This window comes from Dendropsophus ebraccatus, chromosome 11 (assembly GCF_027789765.1).
Source record: "Dendropsophus ebraccatus isolate aDenEbr1 chromosome 11, aDenEbr1.pat, whole genome shotgun sequence".
Classification (NCBI taxonomy): Eukaryota; Metazoa; Chordata; class Amphibia; order Anura; family Hylidae; genus Dendropsophus; species Dendropsophus ebraccatus.
In genome coordinates, this window is record NC_091464.1 from 12501378 (window position 1) to 12518661 (window position 17284).

A 17284-nucleotide genomic window follows, 5' to 3' on the forward strand; every position below is an offset into this window, starting at 1 on the left:
AACACGTTCAATACTGCAAGTGTTCAGACCAATAATATCTCCCAGACGGCAGTCAAATTTTTTTTTTTAGATAAACTGGATACCGATCCGTGTGAAACAAGTCTGTTAGCGGCAGATATGTTGGTCAGGATACATGACTTGAGATGTGTGGCAATTAATCATAGATTTGATATTAAACCTTTTTGACCAAAAACTTAGGAATTAGGAAATATGTTCAAGAAATACATCTGCGCAAAGAACATTTAATAGAGGCACAACTGTGGCACCCCATGACCTTAAAGGGGTACTCAGACACAAATCTTTTTCTTTCAAATCAACTGGTTTTACAAAGCTATATAGATTTGTCATTTACTTCTATTTAAAAATCTCCAGTCTTCCAGTACTTATCAGCTACTTTATGTCCTGCAGGAAGTGGTGTATTCCTTCCAGTCTGACACAGAGCTGTATGTCCATGTCAGGAACTGTCCAGAGCAGTAGCAAATCCCCATAGAAAACCTCTCCTGCTCTGGACAGTTCCTGACATTGACAGAGGTAGCAGCAGAGAGCACTGTGTCAGACTGGAAAGAATAGACCACTTTCTGCAGGACATACAGCAGCTGATAAGTACTGGAAGACTGAACATTTTTAAATGGAAGTAATTTACAAATTAATATAACTTTCTGAAACCAGTTGATTAAAAAGAAAAAAAAAACACTGGACTCCCCCTTTAAGCTAATTTAACTGAGATTCCTGTGTATTGAGAACACTTGGGTTAGCGAGTAATTTACCTTGTCTAGCTACACCTGTAAATAGATGGGAATGTGCTTCTGTAGAAAAAGAATGTGCCACTGAACTGTAGGCTATAGGAAGTAAAAAATCTTGAGTACATTGAGTACTGGAAGTGCTGCGTCTCCACAAGATAATTCCTGTCTTTAGAGCAAAGAACATTGCTGGGTCTAGAGATAGTATGAGTATGGTAGCCCGTCCTTAAGTCTGCGTTCCAAATCAGCATATGTGGGCAAGCTCAATGGGCTCTGACAAATTCTCCAATTGGAGGATTCCTAATAATGTGACTGGGGTGGTTGCTGGCGGCACGTAAGATGCCATTACCTGAAGAGGAGGTTGTTAGACCATGATGAATTACATTGCCTCTCACTAGTATGGAAGTGGTGAATTTCAAGTTTAAACCATCATCATTCAAACATGGTATGAAACCCTCCGCTTGACTGGGGTCACCCTGCCATACCAGGAGCAGACTGTATGCATGATGCACAGCATTCTCCTTCAATGCCAGACAAGGAACCAGTGGGCCTCAGTGCTGTTCACTGATGAAAGTTGAGTCACGCTGAGCAGAAATTATGGCTGCCAACGATGTTCGAGACATCAAGGCTGTGCAGAGCGCTGTGCATCAGCTGCTGTTGCTTCTGGTGGTGGTGTTACACAACTCCCCTACACTGTGTGGTATTATTATGTCTCTAGGACAATGCTCCAGACATGAATTTTATAGAAAACCCATGGGATCAGATGAGTCTCCGTGTAGAGGCTCGTAACTCTGTACCCCAGAACCGCCCTTCAAGAAGAGTGAGATGCCGTGCCTCAGCAGACAAAAAGGCCACAAGCACGAGACGTCCTTGTCAAGCTGTAATTGATGCTCAAGGGCACATGACAAGTTATTGAGACAGTGACATTATTTGTCAGGGCACATACCCACCAGTATTTCAGATGAGGAAATCACCATTGCATGCTTCTACGTAGATGCCCTACTTTCATGATGTATCATCAATGGGGTGTGAGCTTTTCCTGTTTTCCATAAATGTCACTTTTTGTGAGCAGAGTGTAAGTGAATTGTGTGGAACAAGGAATCACCGTACAGCGGGAAGCAGAGAAGGTAAGGTATATGTCATTTTTGCATTCCGTCATTATTTTAATGTATTCAATATGAAATTGAAATGTAAAAAATAAGAAAAACAAGGAATGAAAAAAGGTGTGAAACTAAAAATTTATTTCTACACTTAGGGTCCCGTTCACATAATGGAATATGAGCAGAATTTCAAGCGGAGTCCACGCCGCAAATTTCAAAGTGTGACTGGACCCTTAGGCAGAAGCTGAAGTCACAGAGCATAATCATAGTCCTGTAGGAATCTGAATCGCACATCACCACACAGGATTTTTATCACCAGTTTTATTACCGTTGTAAACATTCCCTGTTTTGAGTCAAGAAATTAAATATTCAAGTTTAAAATTATTTAACCCAAAATAACCAAAGACACCACAAAATATTCAGATTACGAGAACTGTTCTCCATTAGCTTAGTGCAGACTGAACTCCACGCTAGTCCTTTACCCACTCCAACATTACAGTTCATGGGTGGCTCGATGAGCAACAGGAACTTTGTCAGAGTCGGCATTTCTGATCAGTTGATAGTAAAACTGTGTAAGTCGCTGTAAGCCGTCCAAAGAAATGCGCTCATTTAACCCATGGATTCTAAAAGACACAAAGCAACTCATCATCACACTTATAAAGCCTACATTATTTGTTACAGTACATACAAGGCTTTATCCAAGTACAGGGCCTACCTTACTTATATAACCTATGAATGGTAACCAAGAGCCTCATTATTTTTATGGAAGTTTTTTTGGCAGTTGGGGGGGGGGGGGCTGCTTTTAACTATTTTCATGTCTGTAGTGGGTCTGTGTCTTGCCATTGCGGTGAGCTGTTGCATTTTTTGTGTGTTTGCAACTACAGCCACAGCAACGTGCTCCTGCCTAGTGTGAATGGTGTTCTAGGAGAGCTGACCAAATTTGTCCTTTTTTTTTTCTGTGTTCCAGATGGGGGAATGGCTGCCTCTACTTGGTCGTGCACTCCACCTATCCCACCCAGGTGGTGTAATTACTCTTGCTGGTATTAGACGGATCTTGCATGCCCAGAGCATAGGCGTATTACACGCCGTGGAGAGGCCATAGTACAGTGTAGGACCGCCCCGTTATGATGCCACCGTAATGTGGTGGGGTAGTTTACACCATTATGGCAGTCCCCTTGACTGCATTATGCTCAGGAATTAGGAATTCATTGTAAAGTTCTTTTTTTTTACTTTTAACGCAAGAAATGCCCAGGCTGCTTAAAAACAGACCCCCCCCCCCCGTTCTCACCTTCCACGCAGACTCCGCTAAGAATCCAGTCTGCTATCTGTTTCAATGGGACGCCTTGCGCACCTCCGCGTTCAAAGAATTGGCAAATCAACTCTGAGCAAAGAGGCGCGGAAAGCGGAGGTGCGCGAGGCATGCCATTGAAACAGACAGACAAGTTGGTCTCGGAAGTGGAGGCCCTGCCGTCAATGAGGGACACCAGCGACACTGCAACGGGACACTGAAGAGGTAAGCATACGCTCTTAATTGTTTTCTATACATCAGTAGTAATATACTAAAAATTGCCAAAATTAACACCAGCCAACCCCTTTAGCTGTCTGCTCCTTTTTGTTTTCTGACCCCCTGTGGCTCCTGAATAGCCTGAAATAAAGGCCCCAAAAAACACTTTCTATCCTCTTACATGTTGTGAGTAGAGTTGAGCAAACCTAATTGTGCGACATTTGATTAGCAGTGGCTGCTGAAGTTGGATGCAGCCCTAGTGAGTCTGGGAAAACACGCATACAGCCTATATCCCATTCTGAATCAGCCATCTATTTATTTCTGTCTCTATTTATGTATAAAGTTTTAGCATCGATTCTCATCCCTTATTTTCTGTACATTATTTTTATTTTGTTTCTAGAGTCTGGTTAAGGTTTTAGGACCGAAACACTTCCTAAGGACGTAGCCAATTCTGGCCTTAAGGACAAAGCCTATTTTCCAATCTGACCTGCCTTTATGCGGTAAGAACACTGTTCTGTCATCCCATACCTGCTCAGATCTTCAGCTTTCAATGTGAAGGGGCTGAACCTATAGATGCTGTCAGTTAGATTGACAAAATGACGGCTGTCCGTATTCCCAATGCAGACACCTAATGGAATACACAAGAAAGAGAATGGGTCTTCACTATATACAATGAGAACACATGGTGTTATAGTCTGATGTGCAAGAGTTATCATTAATATGAATAAATATTTATTTATTTAATTATGAACAGAGGCAGTTATAAAAGAGTGTAAGTTACCAATAGCATTCAATTACTTATTTTTTTTCCCCCACTAAACATCTTTTTGGAAAATGAAGCAGCAATGGGACTCCACCATGTTTTCTTTGCTTTTATTTAGATAAAGGTCTTAAAATAGGTTACATGCACAATAAACCAATCAACAGCAAATTATTCTTCATTAAAGTGCATATTCCAGTCCCTAAAACCATTCCTGTATCCACAGGATACTGCATGGAGATCATTCCGACCCAGCACTCTATGCAGTGGGAAGAGTCAGGGTCTGGTCTGGAGACTGCGAGGGGTGACAGAGGCTGGACCCTGTGACATCAGAGACTTACACCCCCCCCCCCCATCCTAAGAATAGAGGATCATTTCTAGGGGCTTAAATACTCCTTTAGGCCATGCTGTATGAACATCAGCAGTTGTTTGTTTGACGCAGCCAGGTAAAACAACGGACGATGTCTGAGATGTTCACCCAGCCAATACTGCAGTATGTGCAAGGATGAACATCACTTTATTTTAATTGGAATACAGAAAGATTCGGGTGTGCCCTCACTACATTGTGGTCATAGACTACAATGTAAAGTACGGCCGGGAGCCGTACTTTACACTGTGAACTCAGGCTAACTTGTACGGCTGCTGTTCACTGAATAGACCGGTCATTTGTTTTTTACAGCTGGAGAGAACCATGGCTGTAGTGTATCCAGCGTGCATACACAATGGCAGTGGTTCCATAGACTGCTATTTAAAACGCAATGCTATTAAACTATGGCTGTTGTTTACACTGTGTGAACGTAGCTTTAAAGAGAACCTTGGTAAACACAGTAAAGCCTTGGATTATGAGCACAATTCATTCCAGGATTGGGTTTGTAATCCAAACCGCTCATATATCAAAGCAAATTATCCCATAAGAGATGATTCCTTCTACAACCCGAAAATAAGGTAGGTGTTTTGTATTAATAAAGAACACTGTATCAGTAAAGAAGGGGTTAATCAGTTTACTCTCCCACCACACACACACACACACACATCTCCCCAAGTGGCTGCAAACCTGCTGGTGCTGGTACTAGTCCCGGCTGCCTGGAGCAGCTATCAGTGAAGGGGTTAAGTCAGGGGTCATACACCATCCAGCAGGAGATGGCGCTGAGGAGCTGAGGCGCTGAAGCACTCACCGCTTGGGTTACGTCTGTTACACAGGATCCGGGGCTACATGAACACCGGAGTAGGAGGGCGCTGAACCCTCACAGTGAGTTCTCAGGCAGCAGGGAGAGGAGATAAGGCCAAGCTAATCGCTTCCACAGGAGGACCTCCACAGTTCTACAGGGTGCCTGTTGTGGATGAGCACCAGAGGAGAGCCGGAAGGTGTCTGATCACTAAAGATGAGAGAATCTGCCGAGGTTTGGGTTCGTATGAACCTGAACTCTCGATGTCTGATTCCCGATGTCTGCCTGCTCCGTGGAGAGGGTGGATACAGCCGGAGGACCACCTGGAAAACCGGGATACAGCCATAGCCATAGGCTGTATCCCAGTTTTCTAGGCGATCCTCAGGCTGTATTCACCCTCTCCACGGAGCGGGCAGACAGCGGGAATCAGACGCCGAGAGCTCAGGTTCATACGAACCCAAACTTCGGCAGGTTTGCTCATCTCTACCGATCACCAGCAGAGTTGATCAGGTAGCAGTGGTTTAAAACAAGAGGGCTTTCTACCCAGTACAGGATAAGGATGGGGACACAATCTTGATTTAACAAGCCACAATTTTTTTTTAAATTAACTTGTTTTGCAAAATGTTCTTGGACCAAGTTACTTTGTCCCTCTGCCTTTTGTCTCCAACCCTTTCCTCTCCAACCCTTTCCTCTTGGGATCAGGGCCCTCACATGATAATTACATGTGTATCTCTGTAATGTCTATTTTTGTCTGTGTATGTACCCCCAGAATTGGAAAGTGCTGCGGAATCTGTTGGCGCTATATAAATAAAAATGATTATTATTATTACTCGTAACACAAGGTTTCACCATATCTATATATGCCATGAAGTATCTAGAGCATCTGGTGTCATGCAATTTCCATGTTATTCTGACTAGAAATTACCAAATTGTCAACTAGCAGCATTCACAGATATGGAAGAAAAAGAAAAACACAGGGGACGCTTCATGTGCAGGATATAACAGCAACAGTGATGCTTCTATTTAGTGGGAGTTGCACTCATCTGGGCAAGTTTACTCAGAACGCAACACCAGTAAGTTTTCCATGTGATCCGAGCCATTGCTGCCTGATGATAAATGAGTAATGCAAAATGGAGATCTAGATAGATAGGATACCTGCTTCTAGGGAAACCTTGGATAGGCAGATCGCATAAGCTTCTGGATCTGCACAGTCATTCTGTAGCCGGTGCAGTTATGAGTCATGAATATATGAAAGCTTATTTAATTCCAAAATGTGCAGAAAAGAGTAAAACATATTGCATAAAATCACGGAAAACACATTTCAGTGCGATATAAATTCCTGCAGGAATTCAAATCTGACGTGAGATAAGATAGATAGGTCCCTGTATTACCAAAGTTCTAGAGGTGGTCAAAAATGGTAGCCATGACTCCTATTTATGTAATATCTGTGACCATTTTAGTTACAACAAAGAAAAGTTAACCCCTAGACGACCTAGGACGTACCAGTATGTCCTGGAAGTCTGTCCCCAGACGACCCTGGACGTACCGCTACGTCCTGAGCTATGAAGCGTGCTCCGGAGCGGAGAGCGCTTCATAGCAGGTGGGGGCCGGCTGCAATCAGCAGCCGGGACCTCAACGGTAATGACACGCTGCAGCGATCGCGCTGCAGCGTGACATTAACTTCTTGAACGCCGCGATCGCGACGCGGCGTTTAAGTGTAAGTGACAGGGGGAGTCCCCTGTCACTTACCGATCGGGACCCCCGCAGTGTGACTGCAGGGGTCCCGATCGGTAAAACGGACCGCCGGAGGTCTCTCATCTGCCTCCGTGCGGTCCGATCGGCGCTCTGGTCACTGAGCCTGCACAGACAGGCTCAATGAGCAGAGCGCCGATAACACTGATCAATTGTATGCCTATGGCATAGCAGTGATCAGTGTCTAGAATAAAAGTATTGTATGTACAAGTCCCCCAAAAGGACTTAGGCCCCCTTCACACGTCCGGAAAAACCATCCGGATTTCCTATCAGGAAATCCGGACGGATTTCCGGACCCATAGACTTTAATTGGTCACGGACACCCTTCCGGATTTTTCCGGAAGGGTGTCCGTTCCGGAAAATATATCCGGAAAAAATAGGACATGTCCTATTTTTGTCCGGAATTCCGTCCCGGACGCCCCCATAGAAGGCTATGGGGGCGCCGGAATCACGGGCACTTTCCTGATGTACATCAGGAAAGTGCCCGTGATTCCGGATGATTGACAGCCCGCCGGCACCCCCGCTGCCCGAACGCTGCGCCGCCACCACCCAAGGGATCCCTGCACCCGGACATCAGCTGCCGCCGCCCGGTAGCGCCGCATCGCTTCACCCCGCCGCCGCCGCCCGATGACCCCGCGCCGTATCGCATCACGCCGCCGCCCGCTGACCCCGCCGCCGCATCGCATCACCCCGCCGATGACCCCGCCGCGCCGCATCGCATCACCCCGCCGCATTGCATCATCCCGCCGCCCGATGACCGCGCCGCATCGCATCACCCCGACCTCTGTTCAAACCCCCCCCCCCGAGTCCGCAGCAGCTTGCACCCGCCCGCCCGGGACTCCCACCAGCTGCCGCCGCTGTTCTTCCGCCGCCGACAGGTGAGATACACAGCCCTGTCCTCCCCAATACTAAAACTCCCACCATGTCCTGCTAACAGGCCATGATGGGAGTTGTACTTCTGCAGCCTGTGGCCATCCAGGTTGCAGAAGTACAACTCCCACCATGCCTTGCTGACAGGCCATGATGGGAGTTGTACTTCTCCAGCCTGTGGCCATCCAGGTTGCAGAAGTACAACTCTCATCATGCCCCTGTTGGAAACACTTTTTTTTTTACTCATCAGGAAATCCTGAAGGTTTTTCCTGATGATTTCCTGATGGTAAAAACGGATTACTGTCAGGAAATCCTGATACTTTCCTGATGACTTTTGAGGTCTCCTGATCAGGATTTCCTGACAGTAAAAACTGACACGGACGTGTGAATGGGGCCTTAAAATGTATAAAAAAAAAAAAAAAAAAGTTGAAAACACCAACAACTGCCCCAAAACCCCTCTCCCAATGAAAGTCTAAATCACCCCCCATTTCCCATTATATAAACAAAACATATAAAAATAAATAAACATATAATATACCGCAGCGTGCGTAATTGTCCGATCTACTAAAATATAACAAGCGTCATTGCGAACGGCGTACACGAAAAGAGGGAAAAAAGTGCGCGGATTACCGATTTTGTTATATTTCATATAAATTTTTTTTATAAAAAGTGATCAAAACATCCGATCTTCACAAATATGGTCTTAATAAAAACAAGAGATCATGGCGGAAAAAATGACACCCCATACAGCCCCGTACGTAAAAAAATAAAACTGTTATAAGCGTCACAATAGTCCCATTTTATTAATATTTAATTGCCAAAAAAAAAGGATTTCATAAAAAAAAAAATATATATAACATTAGAGAATCTGTGTAACCTGCATATGGTTGTGTTCAGACTGACCTATAGAATAATAGTATAATGTCGCTTTTACCATATAGTGCATTACGTAGACACAGGAACCCCCCAAACGTTACCATATTGCATTCTTTTTTATGATTTCACCAATTTATATCTTCATAAATAATATATTTGGGGTTCCATCATACATGTTATGGTAAAATGAAAGACGCCATTACACAGTACAACTATTCCTGTAACAAACAATCCATTACATGGCCTGTAGATAAAAAACTGAAAGTGCTGGAGCTCTTAGAAGGGGAGGAGGGAAAAACGAAAGCGCAAAGATAAAAATTTGCGCGGTCCACTGGATCATTTTGGGCCTGGTCCTCAAAGGGTTAAAGGAGTCCCACGGGAAAAAAAAAAGTAGGCAAGGGGGTAGGGGAACATAATAAAGAATGTATACTTACCTATCCCCCTGCAGCACGGCCTTACTGACTACTGAGAGCCGCTGGCCTCCTGCATCAACACATATCAAGCTGATGGACTGCCCACAAAGCCAATAAGTTAGTGCGCAAGACACCACTTCAGGTCACTGACTGGCTGAGTGGGCAATCCATCAGCAGGCTGTGACGTTGCAGCCAGACTGTGGCACTCCAGGAAGCCGTACAAAAACAACATCTGGGGACTGTCAGAGAGTGGTAAAAGCGGTGTTATGGGGTTAGGGTTAGTATACTTTCTTTATTATGTTCCCGCACCCATTTGCCTGCAATTTTTTTTTCCGTGGGACTTCTCCTTTAAGAAAATAACATATTGCATAGACAATCATACCTGGGGCAACTGGGGCTGCCGAGAAAACAGAATGAATAGTTCGCTGCAAAGTCTGGTACCCAAAGTTTGATTCATCATAGGGGCTAATAGGCAGAGGATCAAATGAGTTGAGAACTGAAATTTCCACTCGTGCATCATTTATGGTGTTCTGTACTATGTCCAATGCCTGCAAATTAACAAATGGCTGATGAGTTCTCATTATAATAATAGTCACACTTTACACATGTTGTGCCCAAACAACAAAAAAATCTCAAGCTTTATTCCAAATTATTAGCTAAGTGCTTGGGACAGGTGACCCCTACAGATGCTCACCAGAATCAAGCAGCACTAGGGCTGTTATCATGGCTATGCACCCTATGCTATACAACCCTATGCTATACAACCCTATGAAATAGATATATGTCTGTCTGACTTGCTAACTGAAAACTAAGGTACACCAGCAAGGATTCTGTGAATACCCTCTGTTTTATATACAAAACCCTTCTAGAAAAAAGGAATGAGGCAACCATGGGGGGGATTTACTGACTCTACTCAATATTTCTCTTCTCAATAATCCATTTTTTTCTTGTTTAATCTCTGGGAGGCTTACTGTCCCTCTACATTAGGAAAGGGGCAACTTGCTCTACTATTTGCACAACCAAGCACCTGTTTGGAATTATCTTCTTTATCCTCTCCCCCTCCCATCTTGGCCATACGCAATTCTCGTTGCCCATGTTTTTTTGTTTCCTCCTCTTCCTTTTTGGAAGTGGAATGTGCTATATTTTTTCAGTTCTCCACTGTTTCACATGATTCTTTGTTCTGCCACCAGATATTGAGCTACTACACTGGTACATTGGTTTAAGAGTAACTTGGATTAAGAGCATTTAGCAAGAATAGCAATTTTTGAAATTGAGACTTGGTTTAAGAGTATTTCTTTGGTGTAAGAGCTCCCTGTACTGGGTGGGAGGGGGAGTGGCATGGTCTGCATAGCGGGGTCTTGTACTCTGACCCAGGAAGTCTCCCTCCACCTTCCAGTGGATTTGGATTACACTGTCCCAGAATGAATTATGCTTGTAATCCAAGGCACCACTGTATATGCATTTTTATTTCTGGCTTCATGTGTAATTTCATTGTTGTATTTCTTGTGGAACTTTAATAGACATCAGATTACATATAAAATAATATATTCCTGCTTTCAGGTTCTGTCCTACTACAGCTTTATTTATTATAAAATACAACATAAACTGGTGTAAAATGTGAATTAGCACCCAGCAACTCATAGAACCTATCTAAGCAGAAAACTTTCTTACCTCTTGAACTGTCTGAGCTGGGTGAAGTCGGAAGTTGACAGTAGCTCTTGCCATTCGAGGAATCACATTTGACTGAATAAAAAACAAATACATGGGCTGTTACACTGGGTGAAAAATATTTCCCAATACGGTACCACCAGTGACTGGGTACCATATACACAGTTAGCACAGTTGTTTTGGACACCTTACATGTATCCATATATTTCCTAATTTTTTTTCCTTTAGGCTTTAGTTAATCTTTAATGTCCAGGATTACACTCTTATTCAATCATGTGAACAAACAAAAACCTGACTGACCCATAACGAATCAATGAGATCTAGGATCCATTGAAAACAATCATTATGGGGGTTCTCCTATCTTAAGATACACATAGTAAAATATTCCAACCCATATAAAGCCTGCATACTGCTCTCTGTGTTGTTGGACTTGTCTGAAGTGCGGCTCCCATGTTCTCAGCACTGCTTAGCATTGGTCACACAGTCTATCGTATTTGTGTAATCGTCGGTGGTTACGACCACTAGTTATTACTAGTTTGCCGCGCCGCAGTGCCATAGGGACAGAAGTTTTGGCCTCTACTGGGTCATGTGAGCTGGTGAATGGGCCAGAGACAGGGCAAGAGATAAGAGAAGTATTAGTGCAGAGGTGCACACTGCCTCAGGATACAGGGCGGATGATGGGGGAAGGGAGAGTAACAGTGCCATGGTGTGCACAGGAGGTTGCTGGGGGGGGGGGGGGGGGGGGGAGCAGCAGTATCCTGTTCCCATTTGGTTATTTCCACATAGCTGTATATAGGGAGTGGGGCCAGAAATGCACACTATAAATTATATATACCATACACTAAATAGTGACTGCATTGGGGACACCTACTCAATAACTGGTTGGCCCACCTTTATGAGAGCTCATGGCTTGCAAGCATCGGGGAAAGGATTCTGCAAGGTGGCAAACATTCTCTATACTCATCGTGACCTATGCCTGCTCCAGCGGATCAGTCAGCTGGTGCACATTTGGCAGAGGAGTGGGAACAGACCTGTCAGCCTGTTCCAGCATATCCCAAACATGTGTAATAGGGTTACAGTCCAGTGAGCAGAATTCATTGTTGTGCTCCTCCAACCATCCCTAATAATACAAGCCTGATCCTATGAAGTGCTGTCCTGTTAAAAGATGATACTGTGGTCTGATATGACCTCCTGGTCATACGGCATGCCAGGGAAATGTTTCCCCGAACAAGACACTGTCACCACCACTACCCCATTAAAGTTATCCAAGCCCGAGCTAACATGATGCATCCTAGGGATAGATGCTATCATTACCATAGGGATGCATCACATTCCCAATTAGCGTGTTACTATTGTATAATATAGTCTCTCACTACATACTTCTTTAGTCTCATGAAAATGTCATTGCCCCAAAGCAATTCTATAATTACCAGATATTGCACAGTACCTTTACTCCAGCATTTAGGATGGTTACTGCTGTTGTCGTTCGCACTAAAGCATTGCTAGATGGAGTCCGCTCTAGCACTCTAGCATAAAAAACAAAACAAAAAAAGGACAAATTTCATACACCATTATAATATGCACACCCATCAGCCATAACATTAATCCGCCTGCCTAATATTGTGTCGATTCTCCTTTGGCTGCACTCTGCAGCATGGCCTCCACAAAACATTGGAATACATCCTGTGCTTAATGGCACCTGATCGATCACATCTGTTTTTCTAGTACATTTCATGCTCGATTGGAGTAAGATTTATAAGGGTTATCTAGGATAAGAACAACAAATTTTTTTTTTGCAGAAATCAATAGTACAGGCCATTAAGAATTTTGTAATTGGGTTTATTAGCCGAAAAAAGAGGATTTTTTACTCACCGTAAAATCTCTTTCTCGTAGTCTTCATTGGGGGACACAGATACCATGGGTATAGGCTGCTGCCACTAGGAGGCGCTGACACTAAGAAAGAAACAAAGGAAGTGACTCCTCCTGAGCAGGATATACCCGCCCACAGGCACTGAGCTAAACCAGTTTGTACAATAGCAGTAGGAGAAGTCAAGAACAGGTAAAGTAGGAATAACACCAAAACGGAGAAAACTACCATACCGAGGAAAAACCCAAAAGAAAATGGGTGGGTGCTGTGTCCCCCAATGAAGACTACGAGAAAGAGATTTTACGGTGAGTAAAAAATCCTCTTTTCTCGTGCGTCTTATTGGGGGACACAGATACCATGGGACGTCCAAAAGCAGTCCATGGGGTGGGAAAGATAACCGCTAGACAAAAGCGTTCGGTGAGAAGGCACAGAATAGCACCAACACAACCATCAACTAGGAAGAGAGCAAGGGATGATGCTGAATGCATCCTAAAAAACCCCTACGGATCCACCGCAAAGGAAAGAGGGTCTAGTCCCTGGAGCAATGTGCTGCACTGCAGACAGAGTGGGTTGTGGCCTTCCTGTAAGCCAGCAACATGATGTAACATTGAGTCCAACAGAACTAGTAGGCTAGATGTGCAGAAAAAAAGGAGACGCCCAGCCAAGTAGGCGACCACAGGCGGCAGGGACTTACCCAGAGGTAGAACAGAAAAAAGGCAAATACAACCATGACGGGAGAGACTGGAAAGTGTTTCATGGCGCATAGAGGTCTAAGGCGTCAAATAAAGGAGAGAGGACTGAGCGTCTCTCATAGTAAGTGCCACTTGAGATGCAGGAGAAGCTGCGTCCCTTACTATGGAGCTGGGAAGAATGGCCAGGCTGGAAGCTCCATAGGCCTAGGAGAACAGTCTTCACTGAGAAGACAAAGATCGAGCACAAGAGAAGTATGGCAATCTAGGAAAAGCCATGGCCTATGACATGAGTAACCCCATCTGAGAAACACAGATGGTAACATGAAGAATAAAGCTTTCCAAGCGTAATGCAGTTCAGGGAAAGGAAGGAGCAGGAGAAAGGAAAACCGCGATCAGAATCTTGTGTAGTTGACCTGGAAGGAGTACAGTAGTACCTGGCACCCCGCAGTGCCTGACAGAAAAGAGGAGCAGAGGAAAGCCGGTAAGCTGGGAAAAATCAAGGTAAGGCTGATGGGCACAGGAGTTGTCACCTGGCAATGGGCACAGCAGTTAATAGATAGACTAGAGCCCATATGTAGACTAGATCTAGAAATCAACATCTCAAAATGTGAGCAGAGACGTTGCTTGGTAAGAGCAGAACAGAAAGAAAAAAACATTGTGCGGAGACTAATGGCCACATGGAAGAGATCAAAGGATCAACCAGCTCAACCGGAGCCTCAGGCAATGGGAAGGCGAGAGCCAGATGCATTCTGGTGGGCAGAGCCACAGAGAAACAAGAAGGCGTTAACAGTGAATGAGACAAGATGATAGAGAATTGGCAACTTGCCGAATAGATGTAAGCCTGGCCAGAATGTGATGAGTGTGGAGACGATAGAGCCTTAGGTAGGGCCAGACATGGGCCCCTGAACACCCCTGTTTGCAAGGAGAGGACACCTTTAAGGGATTAAGTTCTCGAGGACTCCACATGGGAGACAAGATAAGAGAGGGGGACCGTGAGCCCCGACTGGAGATCATGGCAGGTCAACAAGAAGACCAAGGACAAGGAAGGCCAGCAGGAGTGCTCATAGAGGCCAGTGAGGGCCGGAAACCCACACCCACCTGTTGGAAAAAGCTATATCGGATAACAGTCCTCAGAAAAAGTATCTGGAGGATACTTATTATACTAAATATTCCAACTTTGTGGAGAAGGGAAAGGGCTGTTTAAAGATTTCCTTGCTGGAGTGGTAAAAAACCAACCCTAGGATAGGGGGGTCTTGAACAACAGTGCATTACTCCAGAGAGAAGGAGTAATGGTGTATGTGGGAGAACTGCAAACACCGAAATGAGAACAATGCCCCATAGTCCATATGGCCAAAAGGACACCTGGAGGAGCTAGACCACGAAGAGACCATACACCTGTGCTGAGGGCATTAGAGAAAACAGTACAGGCAGTAAACAGGAATGTTCACCCTGTGAGACTGCAGCTGCCAAAGAGAGAGAAGACTAAATACTTGCTATGTTGGCCATAAGCAGATGCAGAAGGAGAAATCCTACAGTAGTACTGTGATGGTCATGTAGGCAGTTGATGTCCTACCTACACCAGGGGTAGAAGAAACCCTTTACTGTTTTACCTGAGGAACCGAGAGGCCTCACTATACACAGATCAATGAGAAGAGGCAAAGTGGCTGGTGCTGACCAAAGCCAGCTACTGGAAGTAGAGCACCATAAGAAACTAAGACCAAACGATGCTGAGGACCATCTGCAGTATAGCAGAAGGGGCGTTCTAAGCATACAAGCCATACCACTGGGGAACAGCCAGCGAGACAAATGCAAGTACGTGGCCATTATGCCCAGATGAAAGACAGAAGAACCGCCCTGACAGTACCAGGAGAAATAGTGACCGGATCTGTATGCTGCCGGCCACCTGTAGTGGGACATGTAGCAGGATGCTAGGGCTTTAGAAATGATACAGCCCAACAGGAAGACACCAAGGTTACGATGCCTGAGAGCAGGTAATTAGACTTGTCAAGGGAAACATATAGAAGACAACATGGTGTAGTAACAGGTTACCCTATGATGATCCCCTGAAGTGACAGGCACAGATCATGTAAGTCCTACGAGGAGGAAAAGGTAATATACAGGGTAACACGAGCAGACTAGCTGCAAGCAGTAAGTAACAGAGGACCAGCATACAAGAGATACAAATACCTGGACTGGAAGCAGGTAATGTACCTGGTTAGACATGTAAGCAGACATGTAACATAGGTCTACAGTGTGTGCTCTGGGAGCAGGGAAGAGATCAGGGCTGTGTCCCAACGTAAATGTGAACTGGACACGAGAAAAGCCCAGCATCACCAGTATAGTGAGTGGACCTGAAGAAGGTGTTATATCGTATAACCGAATACCCCAATCTGTGCACACTGAACTACAGGTAGTTGTATCCATATCATGCAGCAGAGGGCAAAGCTCTGAATAACCTTGTACCACCATCTGGGAGGGGGTAGCGTGTCCGGTTCTATCTATGTGACATCATGCAGTAAAGGAATCTTCCTTATTTCATGAAGATGAGAGGCAGGTCTGAAGCACTACCCGCTAATGGGTGATGTGAATGACCGGATATGTGTTGTACCTATGATGTCCTGTAGCAGAGGACATCTGAGTAACACAGGAACAACAACTGACAATGGGTGATGTGTCTGGTCCCATAACCTGCATGACAAACCATGTAGCAGAGGGTTCTGTAGTGAGAGCACAGGAACACCACATAGTAAGAGGTAATGTGTCTGGTTCCATGTCCTGTTTGCGACACCAATTAGCAAAGGATTCTGCCCCGAGAACACAGTAGTTCCCCTAGGAACGGTAATGTGTCTGGTTTCGTGTCCTGCTTGTGACACCATGTAGCAGAGGGTTCTGCTCAGAGCACAATTACCCTGCCTGGAAAACAGGTAACGTGTCTGGTTCCATGTACTTACCGAGACACCATGTAGCAGAGGGTTCTGCTCAGAGCACAGATACGCCACCTGAAAGCGGGTAATGTGTCTGGTTCCGTCCTACTTGTGACACCATGTAGCAGAGGGTTCTGCTCAGAGCACAGATACGCCGCCTGATAGCGGGTAATGTGTCTGGTTCTGTTTCCTGCGTGACACCATGTAGCAGAGGGTTCTGCTCAGAGCACAGATACGCCGCCTGATAGCGGGTAATGTGTCTGGTTCTGTTTCCTGCGTGACACCATGTAGCAGAGGGTTCTGCTCAGAGCACAGATACGCCGCCTGATAGCGGGTAATGTGTCTGGTTCTGTTTCCTGCGTGACACCATGTAGCAGAGGGTTCTGCTCAGAGCACAGATACGCCGCCTGATAGCGGGTAATGTGTCTGGTTCTGTTTCCTGCGTGACACCATGTAGCAGAGGGTTCTGCTCAGAGCACAGATACGCCGCCTGATAGCGGGTAATGTGTCTGGTTCTGTTTCCTGCGTGACACCATGTAGCAGAGGGTTCTGGTCAGAGCACAGATACGCCGCCTGATAGCGGGTAATGTGTCTGGTTCTGTTTTCTGCGTGACACCATGTAGCAGAAGGATCTCTCTGAGGGCACAGAAACACTGAATCTGATGGGGAATGTGTCTGTGTGCTTGTGTGGTTGTATATATGTATTAATGTAATTGTATATATATAAAATCTGACACAGAGGGGTCAACCAGCACCAAAAATGCTGGATCTGCTGCCTAAGGGTTGCTGGAACAGTGCAAGGAACCTAGGACATAATAAAGCCTGATGCAAGCCATTTTCCTATATGTAATGGTGTAATTATCACTTCCACCAGTAGGTGGCAGGAGAGATGCATTGTGTCCCAGGCTGCTGGAATAGAGAACAGTGTGTGTGGTAGCTCCATCAGGAGACC

At 45.1% G+C, this 17284-nt stretch overlaps 1 protein-coding gene across 2 annotated transcripts in view; it reads right to left on the reverse strand.

Moving 5' to 3' along the window:
- Nucleotides 1-1956: 1956 nt before the first annotated feature.
- PM20D1 (peptidase M20 domain containing 1) overlaps nt 1957-17284 on the reverse strand; it is a 48973-nt gene continuing 33645 nt past the window's right edge. For both annotated transcript variants that reach the window (XM_069945290.1, XM_069945291.1), the window contains 5 exons: nt 12297-12375; nt 10853-10924; nt 9564-9729; nt 3873-3972; nt 1957-2463 (listed from right to left, as the gene is read on the reverse strand). In XM_069945290.1, the coding sequence (XP_069801391.1) occupies nt 2334-2463; nt 3873-3972; nt 9564-9729; nt 10853-10924; nt 12297-12375 (547 nt within the window). In that variant the 3' untranslated portion in view covers nt 1957-2333. The remainder of the gene's footprint in view (nt 2464-3872; nt 3973-9563; nt 9730-10852; nt 10925-12296; nt 12376-17284) is intronic.